The sequence below is a fragment of the Oxyura jamaicensis genome, chromosome 19 (assembly GCF_011077185.1).
Source record: "Oxyura jamaicensis isolate SHBP4307 breed ruddy duck chromosome 19, BPBGC_Ojam_1.0, whole genome shotgun sequence".
Classification (NCBI taxonomy): domain Eukaryota; kingdom Metazoa; phylum Chordata; class Aves; order Anseriformes; family Anatidae; genus Oxyura; species Oxyura jamaicensis.
The window spans coordinates 1,832,988-1,849,108 of NC_048911.1; the positions used below are offsets into that span (position 1 = coordinate 1,832,988).

The following is a 16,121-nucleotide window of genomic DNA, read 5'->3' on the forward strand; positions in this document are numbered from 1 at the left end:
CGTTTTCCCCTTTCTGCCCACAGTACACATGATTACGTACAGAACAGGGTGAATACACTGCTGGTTGCTCACCAATTACATCTCTCCTACTGTAATTACACTAAGGTAACTCCTGCTTACATGAATGAAAGCAAGATCAGCAAATTCAAGTATTAGATTTAAGCATCCAACCTCCCTTCCCCCCCAATATAAAAGGAACTAGCTCTGAAGCCTCACATCTTATTGTTGTGACTAGTTCACGTTTTTGTTTCATATAAACCATTCTTATTCCTTGTGCAAAAAATTGCCATGTAAAGCCGCTGTTTTTCTAATACTGCTGCAAAGCAACAGGACAAATGTGACACAAAGGATACTTACTACTCCAAAGTCAATGAGCAACTAATAGAGAAGTACAACTCCTGGTTCATTCAAGCTTTAAAAAAGAAACACACGAATGACAGAAAAGATAGTGGTACTTCATTAATACAAGACACATTTGCTTCTGCCACCAACATTGGCTATAGGTTTCAAGATAAATACATCATCTCAGTCTGCTTCCCTAAGTAGTAATTACAGAGTACCCTCTTTACAGAAAAGATGGTTTTCCCCAGCAGAGAACACAAAGGCATGTGCTGGTGGAGAGGTACTTCTATCAAGAAGCCAATGCTCCTGGAGAAGGGAGACTGAGAAGGGTAAAAGCAGTAATGAACCCTGATGATTAAAGTACAGATCTAGACAGAAGGAAAAGATTCCATTAATACTTGGATTTAAACAGCAAATGTTGGCTACTACTCATGCCTCAATATTCATTCATTTCAGAATAAAGCCTGCCTCCACCTGTGTTTCTGCTTGCTGTAGTAGATGTGCCTGGACAGTGAATCTGGTGCCAGTCCATTTTTACTTACCTGGCTGCCTGTGTTTCCTGTGGTGCGCTACAGTATGTGATATTCTGTAGTCCAAAGTACAACATATATTGATCGGTAATTTCCACAGGCAAGAGCTTTAGTGTTGTCTATTTAGCTAAAAACTACTGCTGTTTCATTTGAAACCAATGGCCCTTGTTTTGATGTTCTGGGTTAACACTAAGCACAAAAACTAACAGTCTTCTCTAGTTGAAAGCTCTGAAAAAAAGGCAATTCAAGTGCATATTGTTTTGCACTTTGATAATACAATAATTACTTTTATCAGAAACACATGCTAAGTGGATCATTCTGGAGCATTTTTCTCATTGTCTGGTACCACAAAACACATCTGGGTTTTATTTGTCCCATGTAAGTTAATAAGGGTATGGACTTTTTAAAAACAATAAGCAAGATAATCCTAAAAACAACTTTTCAGAATAAGAAGAGGAAAGAAAAAACCCTCAAGTTTTATCCAAAACTGGGTACGTGTACAAGTGGCTTTACTGAAGGACTTTTTTGATTACTAGGCTATTAGTGAAGAAGGAAAAAGGAAGTTAAAGAAATCCTCTTCCAGTGATGATACATAAGAAAGTGTATCGCATTAATGGAACCTACTAAGGGATGTCTCCTCTACCTACTCAGATCCAAATCAGGATAATTTAAGTGCCAATATATTAGCACAAGAAGATGTTAAGCTTCTTCTTGTTACTAAACTCCTAACTTGGTAGGAATTGGAAACTTTCAAGCTTTTTGCTGGAGCATAGGGGATGTTGACACCTTCCAGATTTTCACTTTACCGGACCAACCCACAGACAGTATGGTGCAAGGAACAGCAGATGGCTTTTCTTCTGTTACCTCTGCTTCCTAAATATGAATCTAAACATTGTTCTTAAAACATGCATATTCAGCTCCCGCTATAAGGAGAAAAAGATTTATTTATATACGTTAAAGCCTTTCATCCCGTATTATATTTGTCCCATTCCAGAGCATCTCTGTATATGTTCATATGATTTGAATTTCAAGTGCCCAGACAAAGGAAAGCAATTTGCTCTTAAGTACAGAGTTTTAGTTTTAATCTTAATGCAAGATACATGTTGAGCCGTTTGATACTCTTCTTCCCTTCATACCCTTCCTCTTAAAAATATGCACAACACAAAACAGGGAAAGTGCTGACAAAAAAGAAACCATTTTTTCCTGTTTCACAGCTTACCTTACCTTCCACTGATATGGTCTTTGGTCTAATTAGAAAACTAGCACAAGTCTTTTCCATTCAGTAATGCTCTCTTCACACCTTACCACTGGCAGGAGAAGGAATATACAGTCTGTGCTGAAGTCCAGGGTAAATCCAGCAGGACATGGCATTTCTCCACGTATTAAGCAATTTCTGTGCTTGCATTTTACACTTTACATGTGAGGTCACACATTACTCAGTTTAATCCCGTATCTTTCTTATAGGATCACAGACCTCTGAAAAAAAACTAAACTTCACCATGTACTACCAGAAGACAATTATGTTCTGGGAATCTGACAAGAGAGCAACAAAGTTTTTTCATCATGTAATTGAATACTACATAGTTTTATTTTCCCCAGAGTTTGATGAAAAGATAAAAGCAGTCTTTGATTATACTATTAACTATACAGAACAATGCTACAGAAAAAGTCTTGCTGCGTTTTACTCACCTGTTTTTGGACATACATAATCTCTTTCTCCTACAGATATTATGGAGGCAGAAAAGATGCTTGGAGAACACAGTGTACAAAGTTTCAGGGAGTATGAGCAATTTAAATACAAATCTTGGAGGAAAATAAGGAGTGCACTAGAATGACTGCAATATATATCTTACAAACTTATCTGCAAGTAGAACGCATATGATAAACGTGAGAATAAACCCAAAGAAATGTATAAATACAGACTGTTAATCAGTAAAGGGACATGCAAATAAATAACAAAAAAAGACAGACAGATCAATTATTAATCCAGTTAGGGACTGATCCCCTTCTCACAATGTAAAATGTAAATCTAGCATAAATACAACCACAGCTGTGTATTCCTAGATCATCTGCGATGCATGGGGCTTTTAACCAACAGGTAGGAATCACTGTGTCGTGTTCTCTGGACTGTGGTACATGGGAGATGAGACAAGACTGCCATAATGGGCTCTTTAAAGTCTATGAATCAATGAGAATTGGTATAAAGGGAAATCAAGATCCTACCATCTCAGATTAGAGAGCTGATAAGACCATGGTTCCTTTTATTTGCTATAATTGTGTAAATTAAAATCCGTTGGAATTTATGTAGTAACTAATAACACCTGATTAGTTCAGGAAAACATTGATCACCATGTCTGCAGCATTACTTATAATGTATTCATGGAGGAAGACAGAAAAAGATAAGTTAACCTATTGGGCAGACAGAGATTGGTTATTTATGCTTGTTTCCATATAATAAGGCACTTTCGTTTCAGAAGTAATGCTATGCGGTTCAGAGACACGTGTTAAAGTTGAGATACACTTACAAAGTAGCCTGTTCCCAAGCTGGAAGGAGCTGAGCTCTGCAATAAAACACAAAGACAAAGTGGAAAATCAGCGATGGTTTTTAACACGTTCCAATCCACATAGCTCATTACCAGCCCCTTCCAAGCTTTTCATCACTACATCACAGCACCAATGTGCTGCCCCTTGTCATCTGCTACTGAAACAAACACGGTGTTGCTTAATTTTTCCCTTTACATCTCTCAACGACTCTGAGATGGTAACGTGCTATTTACTGAATTCCAAGCTTCTGCGGTGGACGTAATTGCCAATTTATTTGACAGGCAGCTGGGTAATGAATTAATGATGGCATTTCGCCCTGCACTGAGACTAAACAGACACTCATCAACCAGCCTCCCTGACATGCTGACATTCAATGCCCTGGACTCCAGCTACTCAGCTTTGTGGCCACAAAGGGGCAGGCGGGAGGGGGAAAAGAAAAAAAACATAGACTGACTTCAAAACAAAAAGCCCGGTGGGTTTGGATGACTTTTTCAGTGTATGACCTGTTTGCCAATTTATTCCCGAAAGGCCCTGGTTAGTACACACATAGTGCTTTTCTAAAATGAGACATTTTGTAAACATAATTAGTAGTCTGAAATGTAAAGAAGGCGTGGGCACAGAGAAGCCGCTTCAGTCAATGTACCATTTCCTGGAGAACACAGTCACTACGATTTCCCATTTGGATGTCCACATTGTTTGACAAACCAAGGATTTCAAAATAAAAGAAAAAAACAAACAACAGAAACCTACAGTGTGAAAAAGATTTAAAAACTCAAAACCATAAAAATGATTAAAACTAATATTGCTACCTCAGAAAATAATCAAAAGGTTTAAATGCTTAAAAAAATACGCATCATGCTTTTCATTTTAAGTGGGACACGATTTTCATTTTAAGTGGGACATGATCACAACCTCCATATTCACAGGAATTAAGGAGATAAAGGGTTTTGTTTCATTAGTTTTTCATCTAAGCAATGGGGATTATGCAGCAGGTTCTCTTAGAGCCACGGTGAGAGACCTAAACATCTCAGGCCTAATCCAGGTCACTGGCTGTTACATTACAGGGCAAACAGCTCCCGGTGCTACGGCCCTAGCACTTGAAACACTTCAAGCCAGGCCAGTCAATGGATGAGGAAGCAGAACGCCAGGGATAATTCTCGGGTGAGCAGTGGGAAGCCCAGCTGACCAGCCTTTAACCCCTACAGCTCCGTTTGTGTGTCAGTTCCTTACCACGGCCGTGCTTTCAGTACCAACAGAGCTCCGTGAGCACCAGGATCTGCACAGGGGCCCCAGCCAGCCTTGGCAAGCTGCTGGAAGATGCCCAACTGGCATACCATCGCAGAGAGCCCCAGCAGCACATTCTCTCTACTTCTGATCAGCGAGTGAAGCACTGACACAAAAGAAAACAACCCCCCCAAAAGGGGCTTACTCATTCCTTTTACTGAATTCTGCGTAGCAGAAATAGATGGTGCCAAGAAATTTAAAATTAACAGCCATATTCATTGCAAATCATCAGAATATTACCGTGTGTTCACCAAAGCACTACTAAAAAGAGAGGTTTAGAGAGGTTATGTACGTATGGGGAAAGGCCTTCTGCTTTAAGCCATTAAAAATTAAAGACTTAGTAAGAGGAAATCATCTTGGAAGTCTTAAGGGTCCCAACGTCACAGTATCAACAAACTCTGCTGGGACAGCTTATATGAACAAACAAAACTGCTACGGAAATTTGGAATGGATGTGGTTCCTGCCCCTTAATCTCTATCCCATACTCTGCAGCTCCAGAAGGACTCAAGACCTGCAGCTCACAGCTTTGGCTGCAGGAGCACAAGGGGAGCTGTACAGACAACCGGAGTTCTGAGTCCTGGCCCCACTCCTGCTCCTCTGGGGCCTCCAGCTCCCTCTGCCAACACCACTGGCAGCAAGATGCGCCTGGTCCCATTGACAATGTCCCCAGAAGCTCCTCATCATCATCATTAGTGTGCAGCTGGGAATAGCTGGGTGACCACCACAGCCCCAGTTGTCCCAGGGCTATAAAGTGCCCCTTGTGGGCCACGTACGGTGTTTCGTGAGCCCCTGATGCCTGCAACACCGGGTTGAAAGGATTGTATGGATCCCGATCAAGTCCCACTCTTCACTCACAACTTTTAAAACTTACGGTAAAGGCTGAAAGCTCCAAAGTTTGCATTCTGCATCTGTGTGTAGTTTTTGTCTGCTTTTTATTCCAAGCTTTGGAAGGATTAAATATCAAAACAAAACAAAACAAACAAACAAAAAAGCCAAAAAAAAAGAAAAAAAGAATTTCCCACTGAATATTTCCATTCCTTCAAAAGCAATGCTGCAATGGCTATGAGAGGACAGTTGAAACATAGCAGTCGAATGACTTTGGCTGAAAAGAAATAATTTTGTGCATTTTCAGGGAGTTTGACTTTGCTTGATGGAAACACAGCCCTCCACAAATTGCATGCTGCATATGGATAGTACAGTTTGCATACTCTTTTTACTTTAAGTAGCTACAAAAGACTGCATTGCACATGCATGAATGACTAAGTTAGCTGTGTTGTGAACTGTGTGTTGACAGAGCGTATAGGCTGAAGCAAGGGCTATGCAAGAAGGTAGCTTCTCACCTTTTTGATAACTCCCAATAGCGAAAGGATCCTACTACCCAGTGCCCAGCCTTGGTACCAACTGATGAATGTGATACTGTGTATGCAGCATCTTTACAAGCCCATGCTGAGTCGTGATCCTGCACTGGGTGGTTCTACATCTCTTATATAAAGTGTGCCTATAATAGAGGTAACGGTTTCACTTTCCCCCTTTGCAAAATTCGACATTAGATACACCATCTGATATTCACACAACCACTAGCAGAAGCCTGCATCAGGTGCCCATCAGCAAAATGCAAGCCACTTGCTTAAAATTAACAGGATTTTGGTTTTGTTATTTTCCTTCATCTCTTTTCTATTTTTTTTTCCTTCTTAAAGAGAAGAACTTTTGGCCCAGGAGCAAAAATGCAGTAACCCTCATGCAAGCATTAGTTTACTGTGTACCAAAGAAAATTACATCCTTGAGGTCTTGGAAGGCACAGTTATACCCATTTTGCATATATATTGTGCATTACTTGGGGAGCTGGGTGGGGAGAAAGGCTGTGTTGTACATATTTGTTCTGGCTATTGTTTATGCAGGTCTGACTGAATGAAGGAACAGTGGGTATCATTTCAATTTCTGATGTCAACATCAAATTACTTATTTAATTTCATGCCTGGCGAAGCATTGTATAGCTACACGCAGAATCATTTCACTTCATTTGTTATGCTGTGTTTTCTTGGCGATTGGCTTGCCTTCCAACTGACAGCTTTAATTACGACATGAATTTGATTGCATTGCCGAGGAATTAACATAATGCAACAAAGCATTTAAGCACCCAACCTTAGACACACAAACACACATACACACCCTCACACCCACACAAAGAAGCAGCCACTGCAGCTGATCAGCTTCTGGCACACACACGCACAAACACACACTGAGCTTTGCTGGTCTTATTCCACTTTAGATACAGCCAAGATTACCAGGGATATTCTGGAGGAGAAGTGCTAAGGATTTCAGAGCACATACCCCAAAGACTGTTTCTCAGTTTGCCTTTCTTTGGGCTTAGTGCACAGGTGGGAGGAATGGGAGGCAGAGAATCGCACGTCTTGGATTTGAGGCAGAAACCACGAGTTGTCCAGAGGATTACGCTGCTGGGGGTGTGGAGACCTTTCATCCTGAGGCAGACAGCAACAGACCTATGGGCAGGGCACCCTGGGACTTACTCCTGATTCGATACCACACTGTAACCCTTCCTCAAGTGTAAAATACACAATGTGACAGGAGCACACAGCTACAAAGCACCAGGGAAGGAGAAGTTCTCTTGAAAGACTGTGTGAGCTTTGCTGAGGGCACAAGACTTTTCATGCTGGTGACAAATGGTGTCAACAGAAAAAAAAAAAAACATCCCTGTCCCACTTCTTACTCAGAACTGGAGCAACAATCCATACAGAAAAATGCCAACGCTATTGTTGTTATTCTCAGCAAGAGCAAGCAGAGGCCAGGCAGTCCACGCTCCTGTCATGCGGGAGACCTGCGCTGCCTCCCAGACGACGACCAAAGGTGAGGGCTTTTACCACCCATCGCTGAGAGCTGCTGCCAACTCCGGCAGGGCTGAGGGCACCCAGAGCAGCTGGTCTGCCCTCTCCTGTCTGGGTGGGCTTCCACTGCCCCTGCATCGCCACTGCCAAACTGATGAGCAAGGCTCATCAGGAAAAGCGTGAGCTTCAGATCTGAGACAGAGCAGGAATTCAGGAACATGAAGCAAAGAAATCAGTTTTGGGGTTTGCATTTGATTAGCACAATGCTGGGCTGAACCCCCAAATCCTGTGTATTTAGGATCCAGGTTTGCTGTAATTCTCACATATCCCTCAAGTAATCTCTTGGCTGCTTTGTAAAACATGGCTAAAAGGTACCTCACGTACTCCAAAGTGGGAAGATTCAATTAAAAATACATACAGGAAGGGAAGGAAAACAAGTTGACTGAGCTCCAAGCTGAGGAAGAGAAAGTGCTGCCATCTTGTCTCCAAGCAAGATCTCAACAAAATGAATTCTACTACTGGCAAGATTTTGATGAGATTAAATTGACTACAGCACCCTATATATAAAGACGGAGCAGCTCTCCAATTTCTCTTTTAGGCCCCTGGAGCTACCTCTGCCCATAAAGGAAAAAACAAGTTGTCATTCCAAAAAATACTATATATGGGAGAAAGGCTGGAAGAAACGGATTTATGAAATTCAGACAGGGAGATGTATTAGGGGACTGGCAAATGCTTGCAATGGAGCATTTGAGCAATTGTTATCCCTAATCTAGAAGAGGTCAAGTTGCCAGCTAATTATGTTCTCTCACATAGGGGAGGGGAGTGTTTATCTGTCTCTGTACACGTGTGCAAGATGAAGAGAAAGGCCTTGATGGAAATCAGTTGCACTGCATTGCATCTGACAAGAACACAGGATATTCCTCTTCCTCCTGTCTGATGCTATTTCAAGCCTCATTATGAGAAAAGCCTCCTGTTTAACATGGTCTTTTCATTGAATTATCTTCTTTTCATTTTAGACCACCTCTCTCTAAAATGCTGCAAATTACCTGCTTGGATCTCATTAGCCCGGAGAAGAGTCATTCCTTGTAAACACACTTGGCATCAATCTCTGTTACCCAAGGACTGTAGGTACATTTACAATATGCAGAGTTGAAAGATATCTGACAGGAGAGGGAATGAAGCCACTGACATGTCAGTTTGCAACTGGATATTCATTATACTATCTCCCTCATTCTGCATCTGTCACTAAGCTATCACTTAGGCTCCACATTAAAGCTCATGAAGCTAACATTTCTGTTTCAACAGCTTACTTACAACTAGGGATTTGAAAATTGATCATCCACCTAGAGTATATGCACTTCATTCATTATACATATTTCCATGCAGTAGCCATGTTTAATCTGACAATGCAGTGGAGATTCATCACATTTCAAGTCCAAAATCTACTTTCTGACCTCAGGGCTCATCTACCTGCAGTATTTTATATTTTTGTTCAATCTTCTGTTGAATACACAACTTTCTGCGCATTTCTTCTGAGCAGTGTTAAAATCGGGATCTTCAGAGAGAATATAGTCTTTTGTCAGTAATTTTTTCTTCTGGATAGTAACCATTAAAAAGCTAGTATTCTAAAATTCAAATGATATTTTGATAGGTACTTTCTTCAAAAGATAGTATTTAAAATAACCTTATTATGCTCTTTATGCTTCCCTGCACCTACAAGTACATGTCAAGGCGGGTTCACCTATAGCTGAAAGCGGAAGCATCACTACCACTTTGCATGGCCCTGTCATTTAAAAAAGTGGTATGTTTGTCTTCGGAAAAGAGAGAAATGCAGAACAGTATTTACTTTTCTTAACTGGAAGGATCGGGGATAGGCAGAGGGCCACCAGACACCTACAGAAGAAGACAGCACCTCATGAATGCTTGTAAAGTCTCAGCTGAACTGGCAACAGCAGGCCACAGAAAGACATGCTTGTATTGCAGTGAGTTATCAAAGCATAAAGGAGCTTACTTATTAAGCAAAACATAAATTATGCACAACTTGACTTTAAAGCATGCATTTCCACATATATTTGAATAACGTTGCTTTTCAGCAACCTGTGAATCCCTATGTCCTCTCTTAGGTGCACTAGGGAAGTTTTATTTGCTGTTGACTTCCTGTTAACTTGCCATAGTGCCAAGACAAAGGTAAAGTATTGTAAAAGCATGAGAAAAAAAAAGGTATTGGATTGGTAGATGGGGAACCAGGAGCCTGTTCTCACTGCCAGGTCTGGCACTGCAATGCTGTGAGCTGCTGGGAAGCACAAGTAAGCCTCAGAGCTCTCCACGCACTACATTGCAAGGGAATGACAAGGCTAAATTAAAACCATGTTTGTAAGGAGTGGTGAACTTTTTGCTGGAAGGTGCTCTGCAGTTGTGAAGTTCATTGCAGTGGCTTCAAAGCTGCCAGAGGGATCGGAGCAAGCTACAACGGCAACGGTGACAGGTTGACGGTCAGCTGCCATCCACTGCGACCTGTACCGAGCGTTTACTTACTACCTTCTCTGGTTTCACTCTCCTCTTCCAAAGATATCTTACAGCACTGAGACTGCCCTCACCTGACTGCTGTGAAGGGTAGGCTCTGAAGTGTCTAACTCAATGTACCCGTAAAGGATGGCTCCAGGGGAGGAATGGGCCCCTAAAATAATGTGACAAAGGGAAGAGGGAAGAGAACGCAACAGATTTTACACCTTCACAGAGAAAACCAGGTGTCTGTTCCAGCAATATGCACAACTCAGCAAAAATGGCTAGCTGTGTGCCTCCAGGCTTAAATTCACAAAACGAAATGTATTCTTTGCAAAGGTATTGCTTTTAAAATCCGCTCAATTCAGTTTTATTGGGCTGGCCTACAGAGGACACCATCTGGTATCTGTCATCCAAATCTACATGGACATGCTATCGATAAAATCCCCATTTCCAAAATGTGGGTTAGTTAAAAGTAGGGCCAGATTGCTGCCTGATACAAATTAGTCTGACTGATGTAGCTATGCTTTTACCAGCAAAGGATCTGACCTACAAAATCCCCGCTTTAGATACTCATACTCTTTTGGGACAGGGGCTGTCGTTATTTTCTGTGCTATAAAACACTGCAGCACAGAGGACCCAGAGCCATGATTAAAACACTCAAGGATTGTGATGGTACACGTAATAAATAATAATCTAATTGCAGCAACAGATAGATATCTGTATTTATTCATAAGTCAGAATAACTCGTGTCATTCAGTGAATGGTCCGCACGCTTCACTAGAGAAAAACATTCTCTGCAGAGCTGCCATCTTAGGACCTTCCAGAGTTTAGGTAGAGCAATAAAGGCAGAGCTTATGCTATTGTTGGCCATGTTATATCAGTTCATTAGATAGAAATTATCTGAGTCTATAGACACCCTAATACTTTCCATAAAGACAGCATTTACCCCAAAGAGGAATATATTCTTTTCCTTCCCCTTCTGGGGGAGGAAAGAGGCCATCTCACTTCTCAGCTACGTAGAGCATTTAAACTTCATTAAATGGCCTTCAACTATTTCAAAATGAATGAGCATTTTCACACAGTTGGACATCGTACCAAACTTTACGAATTTTACTGAACCGAGGCAGGAGACTTAAATTACTTCTTCCCCTTTCACCCCTGAAAGGGAAGGGGATTTTAGCAACAAACCATCCCAGAGACTAAATCCTGTTACAATTTACGCCCCTCAGAAAACTACACCGGCGTTAATCAGAACAGTATTTGGCTGCAGGAGCTTTACTTACGTCACTGAGTCTTTCCCGAGAGCTACTTCGATGGAAACCTTTCGATTCCCCGCTGGCGCTTTCACTGTCACTGTCTCGGCAACTGTTTTGACCTGGCTTGAGCTGTAAGAAAGACAAAAACAAACAAACAGAGAAAGCAAAAGTTTAGCCTTGTTGAGATTAAGTCCCCTTGTCTACTGCTCTTCTTTGACCCAGGCCCATGGCTACACAAAGCAGCATTTACATGGCACTCGCAGGGCTGCCACTGGCACTGCAGCCTTGGTGCCAAGGCAGGACCTCAGGGAGACCATGAAGGCTGAGAGCAGAGCAAGCTCACGGGCACACAGCTCATGAGCAGGCCAGGGGAGAGAGAGGCAACATTCACATCCCAAGGAGACCAGAGTTTAAGACCTTCATTTTGGGAACTTTTACATTTCTCAATTTTTTCTTACCAAGTTACCGTCACAACAAAGCATGTGTGGGATCAATCCCTTCCTTATCACAGCATAGGAATATTGAGGATTTAAGATCCATGGAAATCTTCCAAGAGAAGGGAACGGCCAGTGCTGGACTAGCTCCTAACACTATCTGGTACTGTAACAACTTCCTGGCTAACCTCTGTGTTCATAAAACATCACCATCTATTTAGCACGTAACGAGTTTTTTTTTGCCTTTCAAACACTTTTAATGAACTTTACTGCTATGGTAATAAATAAAGACAAAAAATATCTAAACTATATTTTCAGGAGAATTGAGAACAACTGTGTAAGCTTTGCCTCACACTGCAGGCTGTGCAGGCCAACATGTTAGAACAGCAGCATACTGAAATGAACACCTAGCACATCTGTACATTATACACAAGCCCACAAGCACATATGCATACACACAGCAAGAAGAAGGTATGAACTGCATCTACTGCAATGCCGAAACTGTATAGATTTCTTTTAACATACCTTTCCCTGCTTCAATATATTAAGATATGTCTTAAGCTTAGTTGATGCCTTGTTGAGTTTCTGTGAAAACTGTTTACTCCAGGGGTTAATACTGACAAAAAGTCGGTTTTAGAAATTTAGATTTTAAATCATAAACAAATACTGGCAGCAGAGACAGATGCAGAGAAAATACTTGGGAGAAAATACTTGGTGATATATCTAATGCAGTATTTTATGAGACACCTAGCACACTTATCAACATTCTTAAAGCAAATACCAAAGAACTCCCATAACCTATCCCAACTGGTAATAAATTCGTAGTAATTATATTTGACTGCAAATAAATAGGAAATCACACTCATCTCGACTGGTGAGCAAAATCACACTCATTTCACGACTGGTGAGCAAAAGTTCCTTCTCCATGAACTCTCTCCACCATCTCTTTCCCCTTCCTTCTCTCTCTTATTTTATTCCAGTTTGCCCAAAAACATGCTGCACAAGCACACAACTGACACTCATTCTCTTTTATAGGCACAAGCTGCACATTTCTATTCAATATATCCCAGACACACATGCACAACTGCATACATGCTGCTCCTCTCTCCCAGGTGCACTACAGGAATGCACAAAGAACCCTCAACCCCACGGTTATTATTGATTTCTCCCTTCCACTGCAGTCAGCTGGGCAAGAGCAAACTGCACGTGCCTATTTGGGATGTGCACTGCTTCACCTTCATCCCTTAGTCCCCGCTTTGGTAAGGAAAAAAACAAAAAAACAAACAAAAAACAAACAAACAAAAAAAAACACAACAAAATAAAAACAGGCAAAGGTTCAACAAGTATAGTTGATTGATATTCTTTTATATTGCTTCTTCCAATAGGTTTCATTCATTAAACTAAGACGCACATGGCATTAGTGCACCAACCCTTTCCTGGTACTTTTTGTGCCCTGCTTGCTCGATGCCACAGAAAAGAACTGATTGTCCTTTGGGGTTTCCATTCCTTGGCCTGTGGCATCTCCTCCACCACAGGTGTGATGACAGCAAGAACAGGATGATATTCCCTCAACATTGTCCAAGCAAAAGGAAATTCCGTTAATTGAAAGATAAGCCAGTGGGCACTGAAGAGCAGCAAAGCTCAGATGGGAGCAGGAAAGCCACAACAGATGCTCAAATAGCAGAGAAGCTGCAGGAAACCCAGGAAAACCAGCCAAACCCTATCTATACCCCCTCCTTCAGGAGTGAGAAGGTCAAATATTCGGCAAACATCTATACTGGGTAAAAAAGGCAGTTCTGTGTGTTCCCTATCAGTCAAAAAAAATGAAGAAAATACATAAAACTAAGAAACTAAGGGCTTAGACAAACAACTGAGTTGTAATGCATGAGCACAACTGAGAAAAAAACCAACACATGTATATTCTCAACTCAAAGAAAATGTAACATAAGAACTATAAGCACTAGAGCTATTTATCAAACACAATTTCCTAAAAGAACTAAATATTCCACAGCTCAGCCAGAAAATCTCAAGAAAAAAGATTTTTATTTCAAATAGAACGGTTTATCAGACAGATGTAACAGATTTAGGTAATATTTTTGGAGGTGGAGGGGAGGATAACATATTCAAGAAGTCCAATACCTCATATGTAACTCGCAGATTTTATCTAGGACCACTGTGTACCATAATTTTATGGTCCCAGATTTAAAATTTAACCACCCAAAGGAAAATGGATCAAATTTCCCTGACTCAGTCTTTTGTCAACAAACACACAGTGATGGAAAAACTGTTACTGTAACTGGGGTCTGAATAATTTTTTGCAGTCTCATTTTTTTTTTTTTTTAGAACTTCAATTTATTTTGTGCAAAATTGTCATGCATTAGGGTTTTTTGTTTGTTTTAAACTAATCGTAATAACTCATTTTTATACTTCTGACATTGCAAATTCTAGCAATTTACAGAGAAGAGAAGAGGAACCCAGCAGGTGCTATTCTTCTGGACACAATTTACAAATAAGAGAATATGACTGAGATACCCAAGTTTCAAACTCCGTAGGAACAAAGTTAACTGCATAGAGCAGACAGAAAACTCAGAAGTAAGTCCAAGTTCAGATTTATAAGCTTTCCATATTTTCCTTTCTTTTTTTCTGAGTTGCTCCATACGCCAAACTGTTGAGGGTTTACATTTTATTCCATAACCCATCAATCTGTGCTACATTTAAAAAAAAAAAAAAAAAAAAAAAAAAAGGAAAAAAGAAGCATGGAAATGTGCCCATTGTCTTCTTGAAGACCTTAAAGTTACACACAAACACACATGAGAACACTTAATGTGGAAAGGCAATGGTTTCTTTCAGTCTACTCACACACATTCAACCACTTGAAGTGATGCTGGAATAACACAGCACTGCTAAAAAAGGTCTGCAAATAAGAGACTGGATTTTCAGTTACACTGCAGGCACTTGGTGCATTCCTCTGTGGCACACAGGATCCCTAAAAGGAGCTTCCCCGAGAAAACACAATTTTTCCTGCTTGGAAGATATTTGAAGCGCTACATTCACAACTCTTGCTCCTGTATCATTCTCATCAGGGTGCCTCGTGAAAAAAGCAAAGCCAGCAGGGATCTCTCGTGATGTCCACACAAGCGCTTCCTGAGGACTCTCCCACATTAACACAGATGTTGCTCTTCCATATTTGCACTGAGCCAAGAACAAAGAAGGAAAGCAAAAAGCAAGTTTGGTTCCATCCTTTCAGTGGGAATGAATTTATCCACTCATTAGGATCTCATATGGGTCTCATGAAGAGGAAATAGAGGATTTCTAGATCCAAACCCCTGAACACTCAGGGCACTGCTGGCTCGAAAAGAACTCGCACAGACACAAGATCTCCCTGAGCATGAAAGACGGATACAGGCAGCAAAGTGAGAACCAGCAACCTGAGCCCGTTTGCCCACTCTGAAAGGCACAGGGCCAGGACCCTGGTGAACACCCACATCTTCACAACTTTTCCAGGATTTTTTGGAAATTCTCAGCATCATCACATCATATTTCTGGAAAGCTTTTACCTCACTACAGGACCTATTAGTTTGTAATACCTTTAAATCTGCTGGAGGATACTGAAAGTCAAGCATAACTGGATAACAGGTGTTTTGTTTGTTTGTTTCTATTAAAAGTAAGAAAGTAAGAAAGTAAAAAGTAAGAAAGGGGAGGGGGGTAGACATGGAAGGATGGCTGCTGGCTGAAGTGCGGGGCTGGAACTCAGCAGCAGGTTTTGTTTCTGAATCCCTCTCTCCATACCTGAGGCCCTCTCTAGAAAGTTAAAATAATTGTAGGTCGGCACTCACAGCTCTGGGGGATACAACCACCATTTCTAGTGGGGAGGGGGCTCCACTGCCAGAGTGCATACATAGAGGGGGAAAAAAAAAAGACAAAAAAAAATAAGGAAAAACAACCTAAAACCACCTACACACACCTGGGGTTTCATTCCTACCTCACATATGGACACAAGTCTTCTGGAGCCTGGGTGCCGGGGGGCAGCAGGGCCTGCTGTGAGGAGAGGCCGGGCCTGGCTCCAGCCAGCTCTGAGGCAGCCCTGCCACAGCCGAGCCAGTCAGCAACACCTGTGGCACCTCTGTGAAAGTGTATTTAACAATGGGCAGAAAACAACACCAAAAAGCTGAGGAGTGTGAGGAAATAAAAGCGAGAGGGAGTCCTGTGAGCACCCAAGTCAGAGCAGGAGGTGCACCAGGCACCAGGGCCGAGATTCCACCACAGCCCAGATAGAGCGGGTGAGAGTGGGGGGACATCACCTGAAGAAACCAAGCAAAAAAGCTGCTTCTTCCTCAAGGAACTGTTGGAAGGACCCACAGGGAAAGCTGTGAGGAACAAGGA

At 41.5% G+C, this 16,121-nt stretch overlaps 1 protein-coding gene across 10 annotated transcripts in view; it reads right to left on the reverse strand.

Annotated features, from left to right (window-relative positions):
* AUTS2 (activator of transcription and developmental regulator AUTS2) overlaps nt 1-16,121 on the reverse strand; it is a 759,649-nt gene that overhangs the window by 411,493 nt on the left and 332,035 nt on the right. For all 10 annotated transcript variants that reach the window (XM_035343089.1, XM_035343092.1, XM_035343091.1 and 7 more), the window contains 2 exons: nt 11,332-11,433; nt 3,398-3,433 (listed from right to left, as the gene is read on the reverse strand). In XM_035343089.1, the coding sequence (XP_035198980.1) occupies nt 3,398-3,433; nt 11,332-11,433 (138 nt within the window). The remainder of the gene's footprint in view (nt 1-3,397; nt 3,434-11,331; nt 11,434-16,121) is intronic.